The following is a 19,260-nucleotide window of genomic DNA, read 5'->3' as shown; positions in this document are numbered from 1 at the left end:
ACCTCACGAATTCTTAGAGTGGATACAATAAAAATAATACCAGTGTTGATGATAAAGGATGATGATTTCAATTAAACAACATGTTCATTTCCTTGCTATATCTTTATCATAACCCAATAACATGCTGCTGTTGACAAAGACTGAAATAACTTGGCCAAAATGCCTGAAAGTTGTTGTCCTCCCATAGTACTTTTACCATGATCCAGGAAGCTGGCCAGCAGTTGCTTGGAATTAAGAAACTGAGGAAGTCTTCTATGTAAGAAGAGAAGACAACAAACTGAAGCCTCACTGGATATCCTGAGAATCTGAAGGCTGAAACACGCAAGATCTCTAATCTCTATGTCTGTGGGGGCAACTACACTGTAGAATCAGTGCAGTTTGACCCCACTTTAACTACCATGGCTCAATACTATGGAATCCTATGATTTAGAGTTTGATGAAGCACCAACTCTGTTTGGCAGAGGCGACTAAATACTGTGCAAAACTACAACTCCTGTGATTGCATAGCATTGAGCCATGGCAGTTAAAGGGGGGGGGGGTCAAACTGCATTAATTCTACTGTGTAGAATAGGAATCATGTGGAGAGTGTAGTAAGACGGTGTTGTGGCCGGTTGTCTTCTTCGGAGCTGTTGAGAAGATAACACACTGTTGTGCTCTCACCAGTCTAATTATACACTTTGATCAGCGGATTTTTTTTCTTTCTGGTATGGAAAAATTTGAGGCATTCACAATAACTCCTTTTTCCTGCCTCTACCATCCCCAGCTGCCTTTAAAAGCTGCCAGGACCACAGGAAGCAAAGTGCTGAGAAAAGAGTCTATTCACAACAGAGCACTAATATTATCAGCAAAGCAATGCAACTTACCATATTTTAAAGAAGACAATACCTTGAAGAAAATCTCTGCTCCACATTCCTGCCTCATGGTCATTGTGTGTGACAATATATTCCACCGTTTTAGGGGTTTGTCAGGAAAGGAAAGAGCATGGGACAGGTAATAATTTTGGACTAACAGTTTAAAAGGCATTCGTGAATTTCAGATCTTGTTTGCGCAACACATAAGTTCTGAGTTTTCCAAGGAGCTATACTATATCTGGTTTGCTCTGCTCTCTTTGTCGCCTCTGTTCTTTGGGGTCTCGCTTTTGCTCTTTCTCCTTGCCTGAGAAAGAAGACCGACGTAGCCTTGTTTACCTGGAGAACTCCACACAACAGCTCTCTTTTCCTTCCACAATGGATAAGTTCTCACTGTTCTACATTTTCTTCCTAAGGTCAGAATTTATCAAATGCCAGTGAATAAACTGAGGTCAGTCATCAACTGGCTTCCATTCCTAGATGATGTTTATGAATGCTTTCCTTCAACTAGAAGGGAGTAAATGAAAAGCCTCTTGTTCAGCCAATCACAGAAAACTATCCCTTCCCTCATCTGGATTCTAAAATTGTTGCTGATTTAGTTACTTGATTATTATTTTATTTATTTATTTACCCTATCTATAACCTGCCTTTTTCTATTCCAAGGGGGACTCAAGGCGGCTTACATATGGCAATTATTCAATGCCTTAAACATATACAACATTAAGCTTAAAATCCATTGAATTAAAATTAATACCTATTTAAAAATTTAAACATTACATTCAATATTAAAATCATGTCATCCAAAAATCATAGTCTGAGGCCGTTCTGTAGTCATTGCACATATTCCAATTATATTTTATTATTGCACTGCTTTTCTGAAGGTCTGGTCCCCGAGCCAAGTTTTTAATCTCTTTCTGAAGGCTAGGAGGGAGGGGGCTGATCTAATGTTGTTAGGGAGGGAATTCCACAGCTGAGGGGCCACCACTGAGAAGGCCCTGTCTCTTGCCCCCACCAGTCACACTTGCTAAGAAGGTGGGACCAAGAACAGGGCCTCCCCAGAAGATCTTAATCTCCGAGGTGGTTCATAGGGGGAGATATGTTCGGAAAGGTAAACTGGATCAGAACCGTTTAGGGCTTTATAGTCCCTATTTAATATCCATGTATTTTACATACTAGTAGAAACTTTTAGTAGCAAGCCTGTGGATGTGGTAGATCAGGACTACTCTTGGAATAGATATATTTATGTAACTACGGATGAATTTAAGAGAGCCAACTTGTGGAGAGAAAAATTGGGATATAAATAAACATAATAGTAATAATGAAGTAATTTGATTGTTGGGCTAGGTGTCTTTGAGAGGAAGAATTCAATCCTTATTCAATGGATTTTCTCATGAGAGAAAAGCCTATGATAGGTTCACCTTAGGTTCACTATCAATTGGAAATAATGTGAAGGCACATAACAACATATGAAGTTACATTTATTTCACTGATGTACTGAAACATACAGGGCCAATGCTAACTTGGATGAAAAAAAAGCATTTACATACTAGAAAGATTTCTAGTAAGACATGTATCTGCTACTAAGCTATCTCTCTTGGCCTAACGCCACTCCTCAAACCAGATGGAAATGTCATTCATCCACATTCCAAACACTGGCACATGGACTTCCTTTTCCCCATGTAGCTGAAGCCTAATAAAGCAGGTCTGGGGGAAGGAGGGACTTAAAATCTTGGCAATATTGTCATTGCTGTGGCTAAGTAATGATTGAAAACACAAATAGTTACTTAGATTGACTGGTTCATTACTGTTCCATATTAACGATTTCTACTTAGCCACAATTGTGTCACTATTATCAAAATTGTAGTCCACCCACCTATCCCCTTTACCAGGCTTTAATCTCATGGGGAGAAGGAAGACCATTCTGTGGGTGATCAGCACATAGATGATGCGTCCATCAAGTCTGAGAGAAGGTAAGACAAGGTGATTTTAGTTAAATATTCTTAACCAAGTAGCTAACACTGGCCACCAAGTACATAACCACTAAGATACTTATTTTTCATTCATTTTTGACAGCTATGCAGAAAAAGCATTCCCTTTATTACTACTATTTTTATACTACACAGCTTCTAAGTAACAAAAGCTTTTGTATTTTTGACAATCCCATACCTTTCATTTCTCTGAGTGAATTTCCGAAAATGAATATGACTGGCAGTTTAATGTTCTTCATGGATAGCCACATTTTCTGCTAACTGAATTGGTTCTTTCTTTCTTTCTTTCTTTCTTTCTTTCTTTCTTTTTATTTATTATCTGAATTTATATGCCGCCACTCCCCTGGGGCTCGGAGCGGCTTACAAGAATGGCTAAAATCTAACAAAATTTAAAAGCAATTTAAAACAATTTAAAAACAGCAATATCAAACATTAAAAGCCTGTCGAAACAGGTATGTCTTACATGCCCTGCGGAAAGCTGGTGAGTACTGCAAGCTGCGGACTTCAGGTGGCAGAGTATTCCAGAGTGATGGTGCCACTGCTGTGAAGGCTCTGCGTCTGGTTGCTGTTAGACGCAAGGTCTTGACACTGGGAATTTCCAATAGATCTTGGTTCTCAGAACGGAGGGATCTCTGGGGTTGGTAGGGGGTGAGGCGGTCCCTCAGGTACATCGGCCCCAGACCATGCAAGGCCTTAAAGGTGAGTACCATCACTTTGAAAGTGATCCGGTGCTCAATTGGTAACCAATGCAGCTGTAGTAAGATTGGTGTTATGTGGAATCTCATCGGAATTCCTGCAAGAAGCCGAGCAGCTGCATTTTGTACCAACTTGAGCTTCCGGATCACCGACAGAGGAAGGCCAATGTAGAGGCCGTTACAGAAGTCCAGTCTTGAGATGACCGTGGCCTGGATCACCGTAGCTAGGTCGTCTCTGGACAGGTAGGGGGCCAGCCGTCTAGCCTGCCACAGATGAAAAAAGGCGGTTCTGCTAACGGCGGAGACCTGGGCCTCCATCGTCAGCAGAGGGTCCAAAAGGACTCCCAGACTCTTTACCAATGATGATGGGCATAGCACCTCGCCATCCAGGGTAGGCAGCTGGATATCCCCACTGCCCGGCCGACCCAGCCATAGGATCTCCGTCTTTGCTGGATTCACCCTCAACCTGCTGGCACGCAGCCATCCAGTAACGGCCTCGAGGCACGGATGGAAACAATCGGGTACAGCGTCCGGTCGGCCTTCCATCTTCAGCACCAGCTGAGTGTCATTGGCGTACCGATAACACTCAAGCACAAAACCTCGAACCTGCTGAGCAAGTGGTCGCATATAGATGTTAAACAACAGAGGGGAGAGAATGGCCCCCTGAGGAACCCCACAAGATAGAGGGGACCTCTCAGAGACCAGGCCTCCCCTCTCCACTCGCTGTCCACGGTTGTGAAGAAAGGAGGACAGCCAGTTTAAAGCTGCCCCCCTGATTCCAGCAACAGCAAGGCGGTGGGTCAAAAGATTGTGGTCGACTGTGTCAAATGCCACTGTGAGATCCAATAACACAATAACGTTACTCTTTTATTAAGTTGAACCTTTTAACCCATCACAGTCATGAATGGTAAATTAAAAGAGCATGGTAGTATTCCTTCAGTTAAAATTAGCGGGGAGGAGGGGAAGTTCCATTACCAGTCACCTTAGAAAGAACATATAAAAATAGGCATTTGTTTGTGGAAATTAGCAATAAATGATAAATTAACATGTAATTTAAAGGCTTAAAAAGGCCTTTAAATTGCATGTTAATTTATCATTAACATGTAATTTATCATTAACATGTAATTTTAATTAAAATAACGATTTGGAAAGCATATGGAAAAAGATTATTGAAGAAACACAGAGAAAAGAAGATGGGAAGCAACCCTCACCAGAAGAAATGAAGTTCTAGTGGGTCCACGAAGAAAGAAAGGACTCCGGAGATGGGGAGCACAACCGGAGAAATGCGAAGAAATAAATATATGAATTATAGATATTGTATTTTGTAATGAATTGGAATGGAAATGTAATAAAATTCTTAATAAAAATAGGCATTTGTTGAGATAACGATCTAAAACTTGGCATCTATGATCTATATAGAATACCTACAAGTGTGCCAAGTTTTAAATCAATCTAATAAAAACTGCCATAAGTACACGTGTCTGAAAACTCATTTGCTTGTTTTACTTTAATTACTGCTGAGGCATAGTGGCCAAAATTTAATTTGTTATGCGCAGCTAGAATACGTAATAAAAATAGTTTTCTCAGAGCTTTTGATAGTTTCTAATTCCCTGACAAGCCTGTGGATTCAAGCTTACTTAATGTTTTCACCTGCAGTGCTACAGCTTGGCTTGGGGTAGGCACAGCCAGGTGTCACAGCTGGGATCATTTTTTTCAATCATGTTCACATGGAAAACTCCTCATTGACAAAATACTGGAAATTTTTGGGTTTTGGTCCTGAGATTCACAACTGAATTCTATGAATTATGGGAAGAAATGTAACCTTTGTCTCTCACCTGATCTTTGATATTGTCATTGGTTGCTGGCTTTCTATTTAGGCTTTTGTCCCTGTGGTCATGGATCCTGACATGTGAGGTGATTTCATTACAATGATATTATTTTGCAAAAAAAAATGTAATTCCTTTGTTTGGTTGCATATGCCTTACTTTTAGAAATTGCTTTTAGTATGGATCATATGAGTCGATCCAAAATGTGAGATCCCTAAGAGAGATCCTGTTGAACTTCCCAGCACTGTGTGAAGCTTGTGTGCTGTGTGCATATACCAGGACCTTCTTTACAGCAGCACCGCAACAGTGAAACTTGTGCCAATTACAAGAGTTCCTCCTATTTTGTTACCACGCACTGTACCTATCATTTCTTTATTTCTTTTCACACCATCATTAATCAAATTTTAACCAGCAAATGTTTTTTACTTTTAATTATGTTTTATTTAATGTTTTGATGTTTCAAAGTAGATGGGAAAATTAAATTTGGACTCCGACTATGAGGCATCCGAGGTTAAATGTAGACACAACTGGTCTATATTTAACCTCGGATGCCTCATAAAGCAATACAGGACCAAGTAAAGGTCAGACATCCGTGATCAAGGAATCTGTCCTCATCACCTTGATTTAAGTACAGAAGACTTAAGGAAATGTGTACAGAGAGAAGAGCTTGCACGCAGGGAAAAATTGTGACACTGTGCAACACAGACTTGGAGTGTGTCTGTTAAGGCATCAGCTCACTCCCCAGAATTGTAATTCCCCTAGGGACATGTTTTGCCATATAATGTAATCCTGCTCAGAATTTCTAGAAACAGGAAGTGATCATCCTTCCAATTTACTATTTGGCAAATGCTTTTGGGCTTGAGGTGATAGAACAGATAAGGGTTTGTGGGAAAAGCATGTGTATGAGCTGCATGTTGCCCACCTGTTGTATAAAGAATTGATTACCAAAGAAACAGTGCAACTAGAATTGAAAATCTGGCAGACAAATAAATATGAAAAAGAAAGCATTAGGAGTGTGCCTTATTCAGTAAAACTGAACAACTGTGCTATCCACAGAACAAATAAGATTTGCTTCTCAAAACATTTAATTACAGAATATAACAATCCTAAGATTTTGCATTTCACCTTTTAAAAATTTAATTTATATGCCATCTTTTTCCGGAAGTGGGACTCAACATGGTTCATCTTTAGATGGTGTTCAGACTGTATAATGTTGTGAGGCAAGAAGCACTGCAGCTAGTAGGGTTTCCCATACCAGACAGGCTTTTGCCAACGAGACAAACTAAGGACTTTATCAGACAGTCTTTGGGCTCTGTTTCCATATGCTTAGGAAATGAAGCCCCACAGAACGTTAAGGGCACTTCTGGTGGGACACCATTTCCTAAGCATATGGAAATGGAGCCCAAAGACAGTGGTCAGGAGTAAAGTGCTACCTGACTCCAAGCAGTAGAATTCAGGAGAAAGAAGGGGAAAGGCGGGGGAAGCATATGGGATGGCTGGCTATCCCAGAAGATGGGGAAAGATGGGAGGGAATAAGACGGTTCCCTCCACTTTCCCCTGCTTCTTCCCCTCCTTCCCAAATGTGCCAGTGGGGCACAACATTGGTAGAGGTTTTCTCAGATACAGCAGCAATAGCACTACAGCTAAGACTTGTTAGTACTCCACAGAAGGAGGCATAGGAAACCTCTTTGGAATGTCTTTTACCATGAAAATCTTATAATAAGACAATCCAAACAGAAATAAGAGATTGTGCCAGAATATGATACTCCATGGCCAGATGACATTCAATAATAATGACAACTTTATTTTTATACCCCACCTTCATCTCCCTGAAGGGACTCGGAGCAGCTTACAAGGGGCGTGCCCAGCAAATACAGATTAAAAACAAGCACAGAAATACATCCAACATCTAAAAACAATAAAACATCATAATAAGACGAACATCATAAACCAATATCGAGGCTGAACAAACAATTAATGGGTTTGGGCTCATGATTCCTAGGTGCGATCATTCCTATGTAGCGCCAAGGGCAAGTGCGGCAAATGGAGGGCTGGTTATGAGGCGAATTCAATGAGCAACTGTGTGACTTAGAAGTATCATATTCATCAAAGCTGACCTTATAGTCTTTAACAACAAAACAAACATTGAATGCAGTAAAACAGTATTTCATCAGTTTTCCAATACAAACTAGTCCTAAACCTAGAGTTGCTCACAAATGTAAAACAGAAAAAAATTAATCCAGTGGCAGGCCTATTAGTAGTAAGCAACACTTCTTCTGTATCATTTTATTTAATTGTGTTCTATGCTTTCACTGAAACTGCAGCTAGTGAGGCATTTAATTCACAGTGATATAACCTAATCCACAAGCTCTCTAATGACATAACGGTGACTGCAAGAGGAGGAAAAGATCTTGCACTAGGCTGTATTACACTCATGATTTCCTTCATCTGACTTTAACCTAAGGTGGAATTGGTTCAGTTAGTGTCAATTTGTCTCCGTGTTATCTGATGTGCTATAATCAAATCTCATGATTCAGTGTTCATCTGAAAAGGGTTGAGCAGATTAAAGTCATTACCTAGGATGACTTACCATAGAGAAACTATTCTTTCTTTCCTTCTTTTTCTTTCTTTCTATGCAGTGACTAAATGATCTAAGTGCTATGATTGCCTACAATGCAATAAGGCAGTTACCTGATCCAGAAATTTCATTTATCATTTCAGTTAATTTTTTTTATTCTGGAAAGAGTCCAACCTAATATCTATGATGGCAGAGCTGCACTCCAGCAGTTTCCCTGGGTGAACGATTTCCCCATGGGAAAAATACACTACCCTTTACAGTAGGTTAGGTAGGTTTAAATCAAAGCAATATATTCTCAACTATTGATTAATTGTGCATCACATTGCCAGATCATCCAGATTTAAATTAAATAAAGCTTTCTCATAAACTATTTCACATCATGATTCAAAATGCTTCACATCTGATCACTAACATATATCAATTTGCAACTGAAGAGAGCAGTTGATAACAACCACAATACTGTAACACTTTAGATAATACTCGATGTGTGTTGGAATTCCTTCAAAATATTCCCTAACAGGATTTTTTACATTAAATGAATCCACTTCAACAAAGGAGGACAAAGTATGAGACTCCTTCCCTCCTCCTCTCCTACAATGTCCACCTGCCTTAACTAACTTCCCTGAGACAGCTCCACCCCAATGAGCACAATCCCACTCAGTCTATGGCTTTGGCTGTCCGGTACTTTTAGGCAGAATGAGAAACAGAAATTATTCAAGCAAGAACTGGTAAATATTGTATGTTGTTGTTTATTCATTCAGCCGCTTCCAACTCTTCATGACCTCATGGACCAGCCCACACCAGAGCTCCCTGTCGGCCGTCACCACCCCAGCTCCTTCAGAGTCATGCCAGTTACTTCAAGGATAACATTTATCCATCTTGCCCTTGGTCTGACCCTCTTCTTTTTCCCTTCAATTTCCCCCAGCATCATTATCTTCTCCAAGATTTCTTGTCTTCTCATTAAGTGGTCAAAATACTTCATCTTTGCCTTTAATATCCTTCCCTCCAGTGAGCAGTTGGGCATTATTTCCTGGAGTATGAATTGGTTTGATCTTCTTGCAGTCCAAGGCACATCCAGAATTTTCTTCCAACACCACAGTTCAAAAGTGTCTATCTTCCTTCGCTCAGGCTTCCTTATGGTCCAGCTCTCATATCCATAGGTTACTATGGAGAATACCACTGCTTTAATTATGCAGATCTTCATTGCCAGTGTGATGTCTCTACTCTGCACTATTTTGTCAAGATTGGTATATTGTATAGTACAGTCATAAAATAAAAAAGCTTAAAAGGAACCCCTTGTATGATTGTAGGCAATTCAATATGTACAATAGGAAAAGTCATTAAGTTCTTTATGTTGAGACTTTGGATACATCTACACTGTAGAATTAAAGCAGTTTACCACCACTCGAACTGCCATGGCTCAACACTATGGAATCCTAGAGTTGTAGTTTGGTGAAGCATCAGTACTCTCTGTCAGAGAACGCTAAAAACCTTGTAAAACTGCAACACCCAGGATTCCATTGTGTATAAATATGGAAGTTCAAGTGATGTTGAATTGCATTAGTTCTACAGTGTAGATGCACCTTTAACTAATTATTTATTTTTAGCTATAGAGCATATACATTTTGTCTGCTGCAAGGCCCCCAAAATGATGTAGAAGGAATAAAAGCATTTAAACCGTTCAATAAACAAATACAACATTTTCCCAAAGACAACTAAAGCAACCAAAGCAGTGGTTCTTAATTTTAAAGAGCAAAGAGCAAACAAAAAACACAGTCTTCACTGCCCCCATCACAACTCAGAAGGATTGGATCCAACCTGACTACCACTGGGTAGCACTTCAAAATGACACTATAAAGAAGGCTGTGCCTCATTTACCCAACAATCCAGCCTTTCAGGATCTCAGTTTTTTGGAAGGTTCAATATGGGCCAAAGCAGTATTCTCCAGTTCACTAGGTATGATTTATATAAAGCTTTATATGTATGTATGTGGAGCCCCTAGTGGCACAGCACATTAAACCGCTGAGCTGCTGAACTTGCTGAGCCAAAGGTCGGCAGTTTGAATCCGGGGAGCGGAGTGAGCTCCTGCTGTTAGCCCCAGCTTCTGCCAACCTAGCAGTTTGAAAACATGCAAATGTAAGTAGATCAATAGGTACCACTCCTGTGGGAAGGTAATGGTGCTCCATGCAGTCATGCCGGCCACATAACCTTGGAGGTGTCTACGGACAACGGCAGATCTTCAGCTTAGAAATGGAGATGAGCACCAACCCCCAGAGTTGGACATGACTAGGGGAAAACCTTTACCTTTACTATGTATGTATGTATGTATAGATCTTTGTATGCACTAGAAACAACTTTTAGCTAATATAGCTGTCTATAAATTGTGAAAAATAGCCAGTGTGGTATAGTATTTGTGTGTTAGATCTTGACTGGAGAACAGGGAATCCCACTGGTGATTTTAGGCAAGCCACATTTCGCCTCAGAGGAATTTATTATTTTATTTATTTCCTTCATTTCTTCCCCGCCCTTCTCCCACAAGGAGACTCAGGGTGGCCCCACCCAAGCATCAGCGATGTTGTCAACATATACATACGATTAAAAACAGTAAAGCTTGATTAAAACATTATAAAAATCATCAAAAAATCATTTAGGAAGGCAAATCTCACAAAGAAAACCTTGTTATAGGGCAACCATAAAAAAGATTTGAAGTCACACTGCAGCAACAGCAGCAACAACAATCTGTGGGATCTGATGCATTTTCATTCTAGGTTTCCTGCATGATAGTCATAAGAAAAATATGTATTTATCTGAATTTCAGTAAAAGAAGGTGAGGAATTCTCAGAAAAATGTAAGTTGTGCAACAATGGTAAAAAATACAATTTGTTGAAACGTGACCTTGGCTAAGAACAATTTTTCACACAGATTGTTAAAACTGTTTTGTTTTTTTGTTTTTGTTTTGGGACCTGTCTACTGCTCCAGTATCATGATATACAAAAACCCATTGCAGAGAAACTGCTTTATATTTTTTTCTATTCTTTTCTATTTCTTTATTTTTTCTATTATATTCATTTTCTATTCTTGCCTTTCAATCACACCACTAGGAGCCCCCGGTGGCGCAGTAGGTTAAACCCCTGTGCCAGCAGGACTGAAGACCGACAGGTCACAGGTTCAAATCTGGGGAGAGGCGGATGAGCTCCCTCTATCAACTCCAGCTCCTCATGCGGGGACATGGGAGAAGCCTGCCACAAGGATGATAAAAACATCAAATCATCTGGGCATCCCCTGGGAAATGCCCTTGCAGACTGTCAATTCTCTCACACCAGAAGCAACTGGCAGTTTCTCAAGTTGCTCCTGACACGACAAAAAAATCACACCACTGTTTGTATCGCATAAAGCCCACTATCCATCATCTGTCGATCTTCCATAACAAACACACCAAATGAATATTGGCTTTCTGGCCATGTGAGCTTTCTACTGCATTTTTCTCCTAATTCCAAGGAGAAAAAAGACAGAAAAGTGACACTCTGGTTCATGTTTGTTAACTGTAGACAGTAACTAACTACCTCTGCTGTGGATGATTTCATTCCCAACTAAGACAAGATGCCGAAGAGGGTACTACTTTACTCTAGAGTCTAGACATAGCAAGTCAAAATGATAGCAGCAGATACTGGTTGGGTAGTAGATTTTGATGGACAAAGTGGAGCAAAGAGTAAAACACTCTCTGCCTTATAATGCTAACTAAAAAGTCAACAAGTAGATGTCCTGTTGGGTCATCAAAGTGATAAGTGGATGGTTTCTTTAAAAGTATAATTACATGCTCTGCATAATAATCATAAGCTTCTTAAAAATAAGCGAACTGTCATCATTGCTAGCAAATATATGATTATTTTCCAGAGTTTATGGGTTCAGTATTGCAAAAATAATGTTAACTATAAAATATTCATTCTGGGGTTAGCGAGGGGAAAATAATATTTTTCTGAAAGTAACTGCTAACTGGTAGTGACATCATTTTTCACATAGCAAGTTCAACATTGATAACTTTTACTTTATTACTCCAGGAGCCCAAGAATACTTTTGAAGGACATATTAGGCTCCCTTATTTATTGTGCTAAATGGATTTTCCCCAAAAGTACTTAAAAAGTAACAGGGAACACAGTACCTTTAGTAACTTTATTAACTTGTGTACATAACCATTGGTGATTAAAATGCAATTACTAATTTAATTTAAACAGTAACATTTAAGCTTCATTAATTTTATAGGTAGAGATATCTGACATTGCAAGTGTATGCCCATGCATGTCTGAATGAGTGTGCTGTAGTATTGACAAATTTAGGTTGCTTCATAATGATATCACATTTATACAATTTGTTAACCAGTGGCATTTAGTATGAGATTTCCAGCATGCATCTGCTCAGGGAAAGCAACTGAATATCACTTCTAGGGACTAGTCTACACAGCCATATAATCCAGAATATCAGGGCAGAAAATCCCACAATATCTGCTTTGAACTGGGTTATCTGAGTCCAAACTGCCATATATTCCAGTTCAAAGCAGAACATGAGGTATTTTATACAACTGTGTGGAAGGGGCCTAGCATAGTATAACACAAGAAAAAATGAAAGTGATACAACAGTTCATGGAATCCTTAAAAATCCTTAGAAAATAATGGAATAGTATTCAACAGTCAGAAATGTAACTTAATTTTAAATGTCTGATCGCCATATACAGTGCTATAAAAACTCAGAGATATCAGGTGGTAATGTGAACATATGTTGCTAAAAGTAATACTATCTTTAATTCAGCACACATCTGTTCTGAACAAAATTGTTTCAGAGTACTAAGTAATTAAACCTTAATTACTGCAGCAATGAAGCATTTTTCTCCTTGCAAGCACACAGCAATGAAAGGAAAGGTAGCCATTTTTTGGACTTTTGCTGATTCTGATATTCTACAAGAGATGCTAATTATTTCATCGTTGAAATCATATCTTCTAGTCTTATATATCTAAGTCATAGTAAATGTATTTTACCATATTCAGTTACCACCATGCATACATATGCAGAATAGACCACATCTAAAAATTATCACTATGCATCGGTTTACAAGTGGTATAAATGTGGTGCTTTGATGAAAAAACACCTGTGCATTATCTCTTTTTTTCAATGTTTTATAAAATGTATAACGAGCATAAATATGAATTTCCCTGATGCCTCCATATATGGAGATACTAAAAATAATCTATTACTCAGCGAATGCTGCAAATTTGGTAAAAAAAAAACCCTTTGAAACATCATCCGAGTATATTCAAAAGAATATTTAAGTATTGTATGAATGACAAAGACAGTTGTTAACTGAATTTACTTTTTAAAAAAATAATGTTTTGTGACAGTAATCTAAATAATGAATATTTAGACAAGTGCAACATGGGCATTGGTGGTGTTCCCTGCAGAACTCCCCATGTGGTTCCTTTCTACATGTGCATAGTTTTTCTTTGGACTTTGACTTCAGAGTAGCCATATAATATAGATTTTCCAATAAGCCAAACCAATACAGAAAATAAAGGTGGAGAAAGATTACCTGCAACCAAAGCCTATTGCCTTGGACTGTTCTGCCATTAGCATTGCACTGGAAAGTGGCAAACTGCCCAGCATTGACTTCCACATTTTGGACACGCAGAAAATGGGGTGTGCTCGCTGTTGAAATCAAAGTGCGTGGAGAGAGAAGCACATTATTAGTACAATGATACTCAAATTAATTTGTCTCATTTTAAATAAATGTCTGTTTTCTATAGACAACTTCTACTTCAAATACAATACAATTAAAAATACTACATACACTGCTGTTTTAACAGAAATACATATATATTGTTGGAAACCAAACAAGGATGTATGAAATTTATTTTTAAATATGAAATTCTACTCTGCTTGATATTACGAGTGTACTTTTTAAGGAAAAATCTAGGAGGTAACAGCTTACCAATCTTCTTGCAAAGCACTTCAACATTTATAAAAATTAAATTAAAATTGACACGGTATTATTTAAAAAACAGCAGTAGATATTTGTTTTCATGGTTATCTGAAGATCTGTTATCATCAAGTGAAACTGAAGGACCATACCATAACAACATTTAGTGTGAACTTATTGTAATATCCACAATGCTGTTTTTCTCCCCGAAGTATGTCAAAATCCAATTGAGTCAGTTAATGGAAGAAATCAATCAACAAATTCGAGAAAAGGAGATTCCTACACAAACACAATTCCCCTTAGCAGCTGCTCCAGGTGTTCCTGTCTGGAGTTTTTGAATGGTGCCTTCATGCAGCCTATAACGTACATGTGTCTATATAGGTGTGCAAGTTCTTAGGGCTGTCTTAGGCAAGGAATACTCCGAAATGGGTTTGCCATGTCTTTCTTCTGGAATATAGCCTACAACACCTAGTATTCATTAGTGGTCAACCATTCAGGTACTAACCAGGGCTAATTAGACAGGATCTGCTGTGTTGTTGTAGGTTTTTTGGGTTGTGTGGCCATTATCTAGATGGATCTGAGTTGAGGTCTCTGATGGGTTGTCTTTCCTTCATTGTTCTGTTGCTGGGGGGAAGTACTGCCTTGCTCAGGATCCTTACTGTTTCCCCTCTTACTTCTTCCACTTCTTCCTCGGGGAGGTGGTAAATTGCTGATTCGATATTAGCAATGATGTTTTCTACTGGGATCATAGTGGTGGTCACAGCAAAAATGTCTCCTTTAGCCATTATGGATACTTGGTCTTCATAGAGTTGTCTGTCCGCCAGGTTGATGATGGTTTGCGATGTATCCAATTCTGGTTTCAACTGTTGCTTTTCGCATTTGTGGAATTTTTGTTTTTGTCTATTGGTGTGGAGAGTCATGTCTTTCTCCATTTTTCTGTAAGTGAAATTGTCTATTTTGTCCCAGTTTTGGAGATCCATCTTTTGGCTGATGTTGATATGGAGGTGCAACAGTTCCTTGTCTGTATTTTCGAGTTCTTTGTGGATGGTGTGAATTCTCTCTCGTAAGAGACTGCATTCCATACTATCATAGATACTGTGAGCCTGTGGTGTTTTGAAAGTCCTTTTCGCTGCAAAAAATTGTAGGATAGTATCTGTGTCTCTGCAGTGTAGAAGGAAAGTCAGAGAGCACAGTAGATGTGCTTTCCTGGTCCTTAGTTTTTCCAATTTTCATGTGTCTCAGAACAGTTTCTCCCTATAGAGATGTTCAATGTATTGTCGAAGGTTTCATGGCTGGAATCACTGGGTTGTTGTAGGTTTTTTAGGATGTGGGGCCATGTTCTAGAACCTGGCCACACAGCCCGAAAAACCTACAACAACCCAGTGATTCTGGCCACGAAAGCCTTCAACAATACAGGATCTAATGATATCTGTCAGTGCATGGACAAAACTGGATTCTCGCCATTACTGAACAGCATCTTAACACTAAAAAATTGTGTGCTTCTGGGAGATGGACAAACCTTTTGGAAATCTGGAAATAAATGCATTGAAAGATCAAAATGATACAAGTGGCCAATTTATTTCCTCAATCTCATAAAGTAATTTCAAAATATAATGTTCAGTCACTTACTGCATGGATGTCCTAAAACCTTCACGTCATCGATAGCCAGGTATCCTTGGTGACCTGAAGTGATTACTTCAAAAACTATCTGAAACACAAAAAGGGCAGTTCTATAGATTAGTGCTATCAATAGAAATAAAGATGTGTGCTCTGCAAATGTAAGAACTATTTCTCAAAGAAGCTGCAAAATGCTTAGAAGTAAGATCATAAAACAACACAGCATTTCTGATTACTTGTATCCAAGCTGTGTATTTGATGGAAAATTACTCACACTTGTATCAGTAAGCAATTCACTACCTGGCTCATAAGATCAATAGAAGAAAATGAGCTGAGAAAGTTCATCTTACAACAGCAACATGCATTGTTTGCTTTCCAAACTTATAAATGCGCAATAAGTATTTGGTTACATTACCTTAACAATCCCATCCATCCACCTCCACAAAATAGTCCTGCAATATGTATTATGGTACAACTCCCAAATTTGTGGATAGGTTTCAAAACACCTTCCTTTCCCCATGGAAACTATGGATAATAATGAACGTTACATAATGAACCCAGGAAATATATCACAATCACATTGGAGAATCTATAGCAGGCCACAGATGCTTCCAGGATTATATTTTGATGTGTTTAGAATCCATGGAAAAGCAAGTTGCACGGCATTTCTATCTTTTTACATTTTATTCATATTCTTTTAGACGAGTGACAATTTGAAAAAGGAGAGGGTTAAAAATTATATGATTAAATCCTTTGTTGTATTTCAAGTGTCATAACGAATCAGTACTTTTTTCTGTATTGCTTTTTAAGATGTCTGCAGTTCATAATATAATAGAAATAGGCAGACTTGCTCAAATGAAGATGGGAGAACGAAATAAGGAAAGGTTGTGAGGGAGGAGAAACACAGGCTGTTCTAAACACAAAGCTGCTATGAAATCCAAGCAACGTTTTTTGGAAATGTTCTTCTTGTCTACAAAACTATAAAAAGAGCACAAGCGAAGGCAGTCTTTTCTCATCCCTCTCACCTGGAACAAATCACCTGGGGCATGATACCAGCAGGTACTTTTAAGAAGGTTGTGCTGTCTTCTTCAAATTCCTCAAGTGAGCTGTCTTCCCAATTTAATGATAGGAAAAAGTGTTAGTGTTGGGTTAAGGGGAGTAGCAGCTCGAATAAGATTTTCCCCCCCGCTAAGATGAAAGGACAGATTTGCAGAATTATTTGGTGAAAGAAATCCATGTGTGCATGGAACAAAGGGGGCTTTTTATTGTGTGGTGATAGGTTTGGTTATGTGATGCTACCACTGGTGAAATATGGGCAGTAATGTATATTTTTAACTATGCTCAATTTACAAATTAAATAAATGAAATCTCGAATCCCATTCACTGCTTCCTTCCCCTCTTATGAATCCTTGCATGATCCAGGCCAACTTCTGGAAAGCTGTACTTACTCTGGAATCATAGAATCATAGATTCATAGAATTGGAAGAGACCTCATGGGCCATCCAGTCCAACCCTCTGCCAAGAAGCAGGAAAATTGCATTCAAAGCACCCCCTGACAGATGACCATCAAGCCTCTGTTTAAAAGCCTCCAAAAAAGGAGCCTCCACCACACTCCGGGGCAGAGACAGTTAGAAAGTTCTTCCTAATCTTTAGGTGGAATCTCCTTTTCTGTAGTTTGGAGCCATTGTTCCGCATCCTAATCTCCAGGGCAGCAGAAAACAAACTTGCTCTGTCCTCCCTATGACTTCCCCTCACCTATTTATACATGGCCATCATGTCTCCTCTCAGCCTTCTCTTCTTCAAGCTAAACATGCCCAGCTCTTTAAGCCGCTCCTCATAAGGCTTGTTCTCTATACCCTTGATCATTTTAGTCTCCCTCCTCTGGACACTTCAGAGTCAAGTGACTGGCTTGACTCTGAAGGAGCTGGAGGAGGTGACGGCCGACTGGGCGCTCTGGCATGGGATGGTCCATGACCTCACAAAGATTGGGAAGTGACTGAACAAATAAACAACAACAACAACAACAACAACCTCTAGACACCTTGCCACATCTCCCCTCATTTGTGGTGTCCAGAATTGGACACAGTATTCCAGATATGCACGCCAAAATCTCATTGGCTTTTCTTGCTGCTGCATGACATTGTTAGCATGTTTAACTTGTTGTCCAAGAGGAGAAATGACATTTCCTCACTTCACTAAATTCTACTTTTGTTTCCAATAAGTCTGCATACAAATCACAATGATCTCTTTTTCTACCTAAAAAATAACTTCAGTTCTGATTTTTATAAAATAAAAATACAGAGCATTTTCATCGCAAAACCCCCAGAAGTGTAGGATTTTTAAAATCCCTCATTTTTACCTTACAGTAACAAAAATAAACAACCAATGAATTGATCCCAGTCAGGAAAGAGTATAAAACTTCTGGTTCAAAACGACTTAAGTATCCCCTTCGGTTTAAAGGACCAGAACTATAGCTTGCAAACTATCCTTTCTTTTTACTGTAATTCTGTATTTTCAATAAACTCATCCCTGGGTGGGTCCAGAGGGTAACCGTAGAGCCCTCAACAAGGCAAACTAGGTGTCTGGCTTGGTGATTGAGTGGGGAAGCTGACTGGAAGTCTGGCCCCGAGGATCATCATGAGTTCCCAGGGTTGATTGGACTTTCCCATCCAGAATGTCCCTTTGTTATTGACGTGTCCTCAACACCCTGAACCATGGAACCAGACTTTGACAGAACTCCAGTTCAATCAGGTGAATGCTGATAACCTTAGTATTGTAATACTAGAACTCCCTGTATTTGGTAATACTAGAAATTTCTCTACCTGGGGATGCTTGGTAAAAATGGAAAATGAAGGAAGTTCTGTTTGTCCTGGCCAGGTTTTGACCTTTGTCGGAGTATGTTATGAAAAGTTGGGATGTTGTGGGAAGTCCTATTAGTAAGAAGAAATTTAAGAGATATTTCACAGAGATCTTACCCCTCTATAGCCCCTGGTGCTTGACATTTGATAACTTGGTGCCTCACTTTTATTATGTCCATCTTTAAGATTTCTTTTGTTTTCTGTGCATAAATCACATTGATCATCTCAGCCAAACAGAGAATATCTAGTTATGGGACTGTAAAGAGGGCCTCACAATTTTATTTTTTTATTTCTGCTACTTATACCCCGCCCTTCTCACCCCCGAGGGGGGACTCAGGGCGGCTTACACAGAAGGCACAATTCGATGCCCTTATACAAATACATACAGATATAAAAACAGTAATTAAATAATTAACAGATTAAAAACATCAATATATAGCACCATAGCACAACAGTAAGCAATCTCATGGTCAGTGTTTCGCGTTCCGTAGGTCCAATAGGTTGAAATAGGTTCCTACAGTATTTGCCCTTCATTATGGTCCTTCTTTTTAGCTGCCAGAGTTTCCGAAAGCCTGGTCCCACATCCAAGTTTTCAGCTGTTTCCTGAATGAGAGAAGGGAGGGGGCTGTTCTAATCTCCCCGGGGAGTGAGTTCCACAGGCGGGGGGCCACCACTGAGAAGGCCCTGCCCCTCGTCCCCACCAGTCTCACTTGTGATAAAGGCGGGGTCGAGAGCAGGGCCTCCCCAGAGGATCTTAAACTCCGAGGTGGTGTGTAGAGGGAGATCCGTTCGGACAAGTACACTGGGCCGGAACCGTATAGGATTTTATAGGTCAAAACCAGCACCTTGAATTGTACTCGGAATTGGATTGGCAGCCAGTGGAGC

General features: G+C 39.4%; 1 protein-coding gene across 14 annotated transcripts in view; it reads right to left on the bottom strand.

The window, feature by feature from the left end:
• PTPRM (protein tyrosine phosphatase receptor type M) overlaps window positions 1–19,260 on the bottom strand; it is a 529,398-nt gene that overhangs the window by 323,468 nt on the left and 186,670 nt on the right. For all 14 annotated transcript variants that reach the window (XM_060775055.2, XM_060775057.2, XM_060775056.2 and 11 more), the window contains exons 4-5: window positions 15,530–15,608; window positions 13,514–13,629 (exon numbers count right to left, since the gene is read on the bottom strand). In XM_060775055.2, coding sequence (XP_060631038.2) covers window positions 13,514–13,629; window positions 15,530–15,608 — 195 coding nt within the window. The remainder of the gene's footprint in view (window positions 1–13,513; window positions 13,630–15,529; window positions 15,609–19,260) is intronic.

The sequence above is a fragment of the Anolis sagrei genome, chromosome 4 (genome assembly GCF_037176765.1).
Source record: "Anolis sagrei isolate rAnoSag1 chromosome 4, rAnoSag1.mat, whole genome shotgun sequence".
In the NCBI taxonomy this organism is placed as follows: domain Eukaryota; kingdom Metazoa; phylum Chordata; class Lepidosauria; order Squamata; family Dactyloidae; genus Anolis; species Anolis sagrei.
This window is presented reverse-complemented; position numbering and strand designations above follow the sequence as displayed.